The following is a 10,553-nucleotide window of genomic DNA, read 5'->3' as shown; positions in this document are numbered from 1 at the left end:
CTCACCATTTTTGTTTTATTTTAAAAACAGTGCTTTATTACTGTTAGGAAGGTAGTCCCCTTCCTTCGAGTTTATAAAAGCCAGCAACAAGATCAATAATTTATACATGGGAAGTAATACAAAAGGAATAATAGTCCATGTCCTATCTACTTAACATTCATGATTATATCTAATTATAACCCAATGAATACTGCTCGGTGATGAAGCTACTATACGATATATCATACCTTCCAGGGAAACGTTCACAAAACAAAGGCAAATCAGGGTCAGGACAGTGTTGATGCTAGTTATCTAGGAAGATTAAATACCACCTGCGCATGGTTTTTCAATTCTCTTTAGTGTTTCTCCTATTTTATTCCCTTTCCATGGCCTGCAGAACAGCACATTTTCTAATTCCCTCACCTCTCCCCTCCTCTCCAAGCTGGGAAATCAGATCCTCTCTCCGGCTGCTGCGGAGGAAAAATCTGTTCTGGAAGTTTGGAATTGCTCTGACATTTAGGGGGAGGGTGTGTGGGGAAGTGAGCGCTAGAATGAACTGTTTTTACAAGTAAATGGAAAGAAACAAATGGTGTTTTTTAAAAAAAGGCTGAACATTTAAATGATTCAAGTATCAGCATTGGCCATGACACAGTGGTAGCGTCTCCTAGTCACTGACACCCAAGAGTGAGAGTTCCTATTCCAGTCGGGATACAGCCATAAGCTGTACATGGGCACTGTCCAAAAAAGCACCACACACACTCACACACACACACAAACACAAAACAAATAAAACAAATAAAACTCGTCAGTCCCACAGAACCTGACCTGATGGACGGGGCTGTTGGACATTTACCCAACAGCGAGTATTGGCTGAACTCAGCCAGTTCCTGCTAGAAGCAGAATTATTTTTATCCAAAAAGTGTTCTAATCTGAAATTGTTCCCTCCAAAGATTCTGACTATTCTACAGCTGTTATGATACTCTTACAAAGCAGAAAATAAATCAAGTAAAGAGAATAATTGCTGCGAGAACATTACCAATGGGTTATTTGGCAGTCAGTGGAGTAGAGTGCAGCTGTAGTGCTAAGTTACTAAAATGTCCGCTGGTATAATATAAAAGTGAATCTAAGTAAAAGAATGTGATTTGTAGTCATAGGAATGAAAGTGATTATTGAACCCGGTGTGACGCAGGACAACACCTCTCACTAATACAAGCCCTGTGGCTTCTAAAGTTTTCCTTCCTCTATATTAACATTTTACATGCGAGACTAGTCTAACAGGAGCACTACTAGGAGATGCCATCAAGCGCCACACCAAATCCCCATTTTGAATTCCTTCCTCTGTGATGAGACGTTTCTGTGAATGTTTCCCCATTACAATGACAACTAAAATATTTTATATACAAAAAAACATAATTGTCATAGAGTGACAAACCACGCTTTGGCTTGCAAAAACAATATCATAATTTAAGGGCGGCAGTGTGGTATCTACAACTAGTGTCCCTTTTTCTTTAAACAGCTTACTATGTCGGTGCAGCACACACCAGCTTGCTGGATACTGCATGATCAGGAGCTCTGGCAGCAACTGCACTTGTCCTAAACATGAAAGTGCACTTCTCTTTCAATCCACACCTCCCAGCACAGGAATATAAACGGGTCTTGAAAACAAGAGAGCAATGGCCCCAGGAACACTGGTGCAGAACAGAAATGTCTGGGCCAGCCCTAAGCCTGCACAATAACCTATTAGCTTCAGCTTGAGCTACAACCTCAATGAGTGAATTTAGCTCTCTCTCATACCTGCTCAACTTTGAACTTTAAAAAAAACTGACGCATCTGTAATGGCATCATGAATGCCTCTAAAATATTTGCCAACATAGTGTGGAACTCATGTCTGCTTACAGGATAAACTGGGTGACTGACTATCCTCCCAAATCTTTGCTGGGAACAGCTTGCAACTATTAAACTACATATCCCTCCCTACAATTCACACCCTTCTTCCGTTTACACTTGATAGTCAGGGCCAGGCCCACCTTTCTCGTTAGCCAGATGACCATTTTCCCTGCAGCATCCCCATTTGCCGATTTTGTTACTCACCGAAAGAGGTAAATGAAACGAAAGCTACAAACAAAAAGCAGCCAAAACCTGCACTAATGATTTGGGCTGACAAAGTGGCTGAATAAAAAAGTCACCAGTTTTCAAATTGTAAGCCTGTTGAATGCAAGGATGTAAAGCCAATCAGAGAACATCCTCAGTTACATTAAAAAAAGGTAGGGATACAAATGAATTGGATAACATAAGGTGCACACTAATACTAGGGCTGATGAAATTGAAACATGCATGATTTAGTGCTGACACTTCTGGACTGTATCTCTTGATAGTACTAACTGAAGCAGTTCCAATTACACCAGGAGGGATGTGACTGCATGTGGATTTGCTAGGCAAAACTACAGGGATTCTAATGCATTTTAGCAATTATCTTAAAAGCAAATTTGTTCAGATAAATTTACATCAGTGCAGGGAGAGAGGGTCTGGAACGCATCATTCAAAGGAAAAAAACAACTTCATGATGCATTCACTTTGCAGTTTGATTGTAATTTTTTTTGGCTGTTGTTGTTTAGCAGGCTAACCAACTCTGGGAACGCTCAACAGCTGAACGCTGCCGCTCTCCTCACTATAAAAGCAAAGCACAATGCAAACTGGCTCCATCAACTTACATACGGACCAATTTCCATCTCCCTGCCCTTCCCCATTCTGCACTGACTGACCTTCGGTGACAAAGTCCTGCACCATTCCCAGAGTCTGTGAGAATCTCAGTTATTGCAATCCTTTGTTGCTGATGTTCCACACATGCAGTACCTGGGACCAGCTTCCAACGGGCACCCAATTTCAGTTTTGGCTTTCACTAAATTGTTTTTGTAACTAACATTTTTAGTTTCTTCTGATTCTCTTTTGTCGGATGAAGCTGATTTCATAAATGTCACTACACGCACAAAGAAATGCACTTTTATATCACAGTTAAAAACTGTTTGCACAATCTTTGGAACAAAAAAAATGAAGGCAGAAACATAAGGAAAAAAATACATGTTTAGAAGAACGTAATGAGGTATAAAAAAGTAGGTCTCTCTCTCTCTCGTGTAATGATTTCCTCGCTTTCTTGTGTTTTTTTTCGTGTTGAGTTGCTATAAAGTTCCACTACTTGTAATATTGCAACACCCAGGCCTTGGGAAGGGACTGTTCCCACTGCAGGAGTTCACATCACTTTTAGTAGGGAGCAAAACGGCTGTATCCACCTCGGTATAAACTAGCCTGGAAAAGGAAAGTAACAGTCAGTAAAGCAAAGTAAATGTCTACAATTCCTTCTTTCTCTTCTGAAGCAACTGACTGTTGCTGACCTGAGGCTTGTGTGTCAGATAGGTACTGGCAGTACGAATCCTCTCTGACCTGTCCTTAACCTGCTAAACCCAGGGATAGAACATAGAACATTACAGCGCAGAACAGGCCCTTCGGCCCACAATGTTGCGCCGACCAGTTAAAAAAAACAATGACCCACTAACCTAAACCAATCCCTTTTCGTCCATAAACCTATCCACGGATCTCTTAAACGCCCCCAAACTAGGCGCATTTACAACTTCAGCAGGCAGGGCATTCCAGTCCCTCACCACCCTCTGGGTAAAGAACCTACCCCTGACATCCGTCCTATAACTACCCCCCCTTAATTTAAAACCATGCCCCCTCGTGTTAGCTTTCTCCATCAGAGGAAAAAGGCTATCACTGTCCACCCTATCTAAACCTCTAATCATCTTATATGTTTCAATAAGATCCCCTCTTATCCGTCTTCTTTCCAGCGAAAACAACCCCAATTCCCTTAGTCTCTCCTCATAGGGATGGTGAGGCTGATTGCAATATCACTCCAAATGTTCCAAATAGAATCAACTAAAGTAACACAGACAATAGATCTAAGCGCAGCAACTCACTGACTAACGGGATAAGCTATTGAATTAACATATCTGTAGCAAATTAGGGAACAAACCATCGAACGAAACAAAAGGGAGATGGTACAAGATGTTCAGTTGGAAAATGGATTTTGTCTTGGTAAAAAGTGAGTTGCACATGGTCATGGTATTAAACTGATTCAGGACCCAGATAATTAACATCAGTATTCCATATAATCACTCCCACTGCAATGTCTAATTCTGGATATCTGACAGCTCTGATTTCAGAGCTAATTGAATTAAAGTACTGGTGAATTTTGCCACACCTTTTAGTTCCAGAGAGGATCACATTTAGCCACCTCGAGCAACTGCTGATAATCTCCATTCTCTCCTTACCCCTAAGCCAATTTCCTGACTGCATCAGCAATTATCTTCAATTTCAAGGGCTTTAACTTTAGCTCAGTCTTTTAAAACAGGTTTTATCAAATGCCTTCCAAAGTCCATGCAACAGCCATAGACATTCCCCAGTCCTTTACTTTAGGCACCTCTTCAAAAAGCTGAATTGGACCTATCAGCCATGACCTACCCTAAACACAAATCCATTACCATTCCCTCAACCAGTTGGAAAATTTCAAAATGTTTGGTCACTCTATTCTTAATTAAAGACTGAAGTAAATTCCTGACAGATATTAGGCTAACTGACTTGTAATCCTAGTTTTGCTCTCAATTTTCAACAGTGGAATCTTCCAATCTAAAGGAGCAGTTCCATAATTGACTGAACTTTGGAAGATTAGAGATTGGACATCTTCAATGTTTAAAACCTTGGATGGAAACTATCTGCTGCTGGGGATTTATCACTCTGCATTTTGTAAGTTTTTTTTTGCAGAAGAGCACAATGATAGAACATAGAACACTACAGCACAAACAGGCCCTTCGGCCCACGAGTTGCGCCGATCACATCAACTCCTATCTATAACCCCCAATCCCATAAAACCCCATATACTCATCCAGAAGTCTTTTAAAAGACCCCAGCGAGTTCGCCTCCACCACCACTGACGGCAGCCGATTCCATTCACTCACCACCCTCTGAGTGAAAAACTTACCCCTAACATCACTTCTGTACTTTCCTCCCCGCACCTTAAACCTGTGTCCTCTCGTAGCGACCATTTCAACCCGGGGAAATAGCCTCTGAGAATCCACTCTATCTATTCCTCTCAACATTTTATAAACCTCTATCAGGTCGCCTCTCAACCTACGTCTCTCCAGGGAAAAGAGACCCAGTTCCCTCAACCTAACTTCATAAGGCATGCCTCCCAGTCCAGGCAACATCCTTGTAAATCTCCTCTGTACCCTTTCAATAGCTTCTACGTCTTTCCTATAGTGAGGCGACCAGAACTGCGCACAGTACTCCAAATGAGGCCTGACAAGGGTCTTATAAAGTTGCAGCATTACCTCCCGACTCCTAAACTCAATCCCTCGATTTATGAAGGCCAGTACACCATACGCCTTCTTGACCACCTCTTCCACCTGCGAGGCCGCACCTGCGCAAAGATATTTTGGCCTTGGAGGGAGTGCAGAGGAGGTTTACTAGGCTGATACCGGAGTTGAGGGGGTTGAGCTATGAGGAGAGGCTGAATAAACTGGGCTTGTACTCGTTAGAGTTTAGAAGAATGAGAGGAGATCTCATTGAGACGTATAAGATGATGAATGGATAGGATAGAGGTGGAAAGACTCTTCCCGCTCAAAAAAGACAATACGACTAGGGGGCACAGCCTCAAGATAAAAGGGGGGCGGTTTAGAACGGAGTTGAGGAGGAACTTCTTCACTCAAAGGGTGGTGAATCTCTGGAATTCTCTGCCCGTTGAAGTGGTGGAGGCTGCCTCGCTAAATATTTTTAAGATGCAGGTTGATGGGTTTTTGATAGGAGAGGGGATTAAGGGTTATGGGGAGAGGGCGGGAAAGTGGAACTGAGCAGCGACAGATCAGCCATGATCTTATTGAATGGCGGGGCAAGCTCGAAGAGCTGGATGGCCTACTCCTGCTCCTATTTCTTATGTTCTTATGTTCTTAAGAGTCCTGTGGACCCGGACCCCAAGATCCTTCTGCTCCTCAACACTACCAAGACTCCTGCCCTTGATAGTGTACTCGGTCATCCCGTTGGTTCTGCCAAAATGGACGACTACGCATTTATCCGCGTTGAAGTCCATCTGCCACTTCTCCGCCCAGTCCTGCATCCTATTTATGTCCTGCTGCAACTTTTGCCATCCTTCCAGACCATCCACAACACCACCGACCTTCGTGTCATCAGCGAACTTACTTACCCATCCCTCCACTTCCTCATCCAGGTCATTTATGAAAATGACAAACAGCAAGGGTCCTAGAACAGATCCCTGGGGCACTCCACTGGTGACTGACCTCCATTCAGAAAAAGACCCATCCACAACCACTCTCTGCCTTCTGCAGGCAAGCCAGTTCTTGATCCACAAGGCCAAAGGCCCTTGGATCCCATGCCCTCTCACCTTCTCAAGAAGTCTTGCATGGGGGACCTTATCAAATGCCTTGCTGAAGTCCATGTACACCACGTCCACGGCACTTCCTTCGTCAATGTGTTCAGTCACGTTATCGAAGAACTCAACTAGGCTTGTAAGGCACGACCTGCCCTTGACAAATCCATGCTGACTATTCCTGATCATGTCAAACCTCTCCAAATGGTCGTAAATCTTGTCCCTCAGAAGCCTTTCCATCAGCTTACCAAACGCTGAGGTCAGACTCACCGGTCGGTAATTTCCCGGGCTATCTCTGTTCCCTTTCTTGAAAATAGGGACTACGTCCGCAATCCTCCAATCTTCCGGAACCTCTCCCGTCTCCATTGACGAGGCAAAGATCATCGCCAGGGGCTCTGCAATCACTTCCCTCGCCTCCCACAGTATCCTGGGGTATATCCCATCTGGTCCCGGCGACTTATCAATCTTGATAGAACTCAAAAGTTCTAACACATCCTCCACCTTAATATCCACAAACTCAATCTTTTCCATCTGCTGCAAATCCGTGGCAAAATCTCCCAGATCAGCTTCCACCGTGAATACTGAGGCAAAGTACTCATTAAGCACCTCTGCCATTTCTTCTGGTTCCACACAGACCTTACCCCTTCACCTTTTATAGGTCCTATCCCTTCTCATCCTTTTACCTTTCACATATTTATAAAAGGCCTTGGGATTCTCCTTAATCTTACCCGCCAAGGTCTTCTCATGGCCCCTTCTGGCTCTCCTAATTTCCCTTTTAAGCTCCTTTCTACAGTCCTTATACTCCTCAAGATCCTTAACCTCTCCGAGTTCCCTGAACCTTTTGTACACCTTCCCTTTCCTCCTGACTAGGTTCAACACAGCCTTCATGCACCATGGTTCCCGCGACCTACCAAAACCCCCTTGTCTCATCGGAACGTTGTCACGCATAGCTCCACCCTTCTTCGTGAACCTGTGTCTGGGTTAGCAAGCATGCATGTTGGGTGATGACAGAATTATTTGGTTGTAATGCCTTCCACATTTGAATAGTGTAAGGATATTCACTGTCTAAGGTCACATGTCACCTACTGTTAGAATGTGACAACTTCCTATAAGAACCCAAGTAGTAGGAGCAGGAGTCGGCCATCTGGCCCCTCGAGCCTGCCCCACCATTCAATAAGATCATGGCTGATCTTTTTGTGGACTCAGCTCCACTTACCTGCCCGCTCATCATAACCCTTAATTCCTTTACTCGTCAAAAATTTATCCTTGCCTTAAGAACATTCAATGAGGTAGTCTCAATTGCTTCACTGGACAGGTAATTCCACAGATTCACAACCCTTTGTGTGAAAAAGTTACTCCTCAACTAAGAACATAAGAAATAGGAGCACGAGTAGGCCATCTAGCCCTTTGAGCCTGCCCCGCCATTCAATAAAATCATGGCTGATCTGAAGTGGATCAGTTCCACTTTCCTGCTTTCTCCCCATAACCCTTAATTCCCCTGTCTATCAGAAATCTATCTACCTGTGACTTAAATATATTCAGTGAGGTAGTCTCCACCACTTCAATGGGCAGAGAATTCCAGAGATTCACCACCTTTTGAGTGAAGAAGTTCCTCCTCAACTCTGATGTAAACTGCACTCCCCCCCCCCCTCCCCCCCCCCCACTTATTTTGAGGCTGTGCCTTCTAGTCCTGCTATCCTTTCTAAGCAGGAAGAATCTCTCTATCTATCCCCTACTTTATCTTATATGTCTCTATAAGATCCCCCCTCAGCCTTCTAAACTCCAACGAGTACTGACCCAGTCTCTCTTCATAGGCTAACCCCCTCATCTCCGATATCAGCCTAGTGAACTCAGTCCTAAATCTGCTCCCCCTTATTTTGTGGCCATGCCCCCTAGTTCTAGCTTCACTCGCCAGTGGAAACAACTTCCCTGCTTCTATCTTATCTATTCCCCTCACAATTTCTATAAGATCTCCCCTCATTCTTCTGAATTCTAATGAATAGAGCCCCAGTCTACTCAGTCTGTCCTCATAAGCCAATCCTCTCAATTCAGGAATCAACTGAGTGAATCTCCTCTGCACCCTCTCCAGTGCCAGTATATCCTTTCTCAGGTAAGGAGACCCAAACTGTACACAGTACTCCAGGTCTGGCCTCACCAGCACCTTATACAGCTGCAACATAACCTGGCTGTTTTTAAACTCCATCCCTCTAGCAATGAAGGACAAAATTGCGGTAGACAGAGGGGAACTGGTGGATGCGGTGTTTCTCGATTTTCAAAAGGCATTTGATAAGGTGCCTCACAAAAGGTTGCTTCAGAAGGTTAGGGTGCATGGAGTTGGGGGTAAGGTGTTAGCGTGGATAGAGGATTGGTTGTGTAATAGGAGGCAGAGAGTTGGTATCAATGGGTGCTATTCTGATTGGCGGTTGGTGACTAGTGGAGTGCTGCAGGGATCGGTGCTGGGGCCTCAGTTATTTACCATTTATATAGATGATCTGGAGGAGGGGGCTGAGTGTAGGGTGACGAAATTTGCTGATGACATGAAGATGAGTGGAAAAGCAAATTGTGCGGAGGGTGTGGAAAGTCTGCAGAGGGATCTAGATAGGCTGAGCGAGTGGGCGAGGACCTGGCAGATGGAGTACAATGTTAGCAAGTGTGAGGTCATCCACTTTGGCAGAAATAATAGTAGGAGGGATTACTATTTAAAGGGCGAAAAGCTGCAGCATGCTACGGTGCAGAGGGACCTGGGGGTCCTTGTGCATGAGTCGCAAAAACCCAGTCTGCAGGTGCAGCAGGTGATCAAGAAGGCGAATGGGATGCTGGCCTTTATAGCGAGGGGGATAGAATATAAAAGCAGAGAGGTCTTGCTGCAACTGTACAGGGCACTGGTGAGGCCGCAGCTGGAGTACTGTGTGCAGTTTTGGTCGCCGCATTTGCGCAAGGATATTTTGGCCTTGGAGGGAGTGCAGAGGAGGTTCACTAGGCTGATGCCGGAGATGAGGGGGTTGGACTATGAAGAGAGACTAAATAGACTGGGTCTGTACTCGTTGGAGTTTAGGAGGATGAGGGGGGGGATCTTATAGAGACGTATAAGATAATGAAAGGGATGGATAGGGTAGAGGTAGAGAGATTTTTCCCACTTAGAAAAGATAGCAGGACTAGAGGGCAAGGCCTCAAGATAAGGGAGGGGGGCAGATTAGATCTCCATCTATTACTTACGTGGCGAAAAACTGCAGCAGGCGACGGTGCAGAGGGACCTCGGGGTCCTTGTGCATGAGTCGCAAAAACCCAGCTTGCAGCTGCAGCAGGTGGTCAGGAAGGCGAATGGGATGCTGGCCTTCATAGCGAGGGGGATTGAATATAAAAGTAGGGAGGTCTTGCTGCAGCTGTATAGGGCATTGGTGAGGCCGCAGCTGGAGTACTGTGTGCAGTTTTGGGCGCCGCACCTGCGCAAGGATATTTTGGCCCTGGAGGGAGTGCAGAGGAGGTTTACTAGGCTGATACCGGAGTTGAGGGGATTGAGCTATGAGGAGAGGCTGAATAAACTAGGCTTGTACTCGTTAGAGTTTAGAAGAATGAGGGGAGATCTCATTGAGACGTATAAGATGATGAATGGGATGGATAGGATAGAGGTGGAGAGACTCTTCCCGCTCAAAAAAGACAGTAGGACTAGGGGGCACAGCCTCAAGATAAAGGGGAGGCGGTTTAGAACGGAGTTGAGGAGGAACTTCTTCACTCAAAGGGTGGTGAATCTCTGGAATTCTCTGCCCGTTGAAGTGGTGGAGGCTGCCTCGCTAAATATTTTTAAGAAGCGGGTTGATGGGTTCTTGATAAGAGAGGGGATTAAGGGTTATGGGGAGAGGGCGGGAAAGTGGAACTGAGCCACAACAGATCAGCCATGATCTTACTGAATGGCGGGGCAGGCTCGAAGGGCTAGATGGCCTACTCCTGCTCCTATTTCTTATGTTCTTACTTCTTATGTTCTAGATCAGAGTTGAGGAGGAATTTCTTCACTCAAAGGGTGGTGAATCTCTGGAATTCTCTGCCCGTTGAAGTGGTGGAGGCTACCTCGCTAAATATATTTAAGTCACGGGTAGATAGCTTTTTGACAGACAGGGGAATTAAGGGTTATGGGGAGAGAGCC

At 45.0% G+C, this 10,553-nt stretch overlaps 1 protein-coding gene across 5 annotated transcripts in view; it reads right to left on the bottom strand.

Annotated features, from left to right (window-relative positions):
- The window catches only part of LOC145361613 (RNA binding protein fox-1 homolog 2-like), a 282,466-nt gene continuing 271,913 nt past the window's right edge, over positions 1 to 10,553 (bottom strand). For all 5 annotated transcript variants that reach the window (XM_080217472.1, XM_080217473.1, XM_080217476.1 and 2 more), the window contains one exon: positions 1 to 3,282. In XM_080217472.1, coding sequence (XP_080073598.1) covers positions 3,238 to 3,282 — 45 coding nt within the window. In that variant the 3' untranslated portion in view covers positions 1 to 3,237. The remainder of the gene's footprint in view (positions 3,283 to 10,553) is intronic.

This window comes from Carcharhinus amblyrhynchos, chromosome 35 (assembly GCF_965287045.1).
Source record: "Carcharhinus amblyrhynchos chromosome 35, sCarAmb.v2.hapA, whole genome shotgun sequence".
NCBI lineage: Eukaryota > Metazoa > Chordata > Chondrichthyes > Carcharhiniformes > Carcharhinidae > Carcharhinus > Carcharhinus amblyrhynchos.
This window is presented reverse-complemented; position numbering and strand designations above follow the sequence as displayed.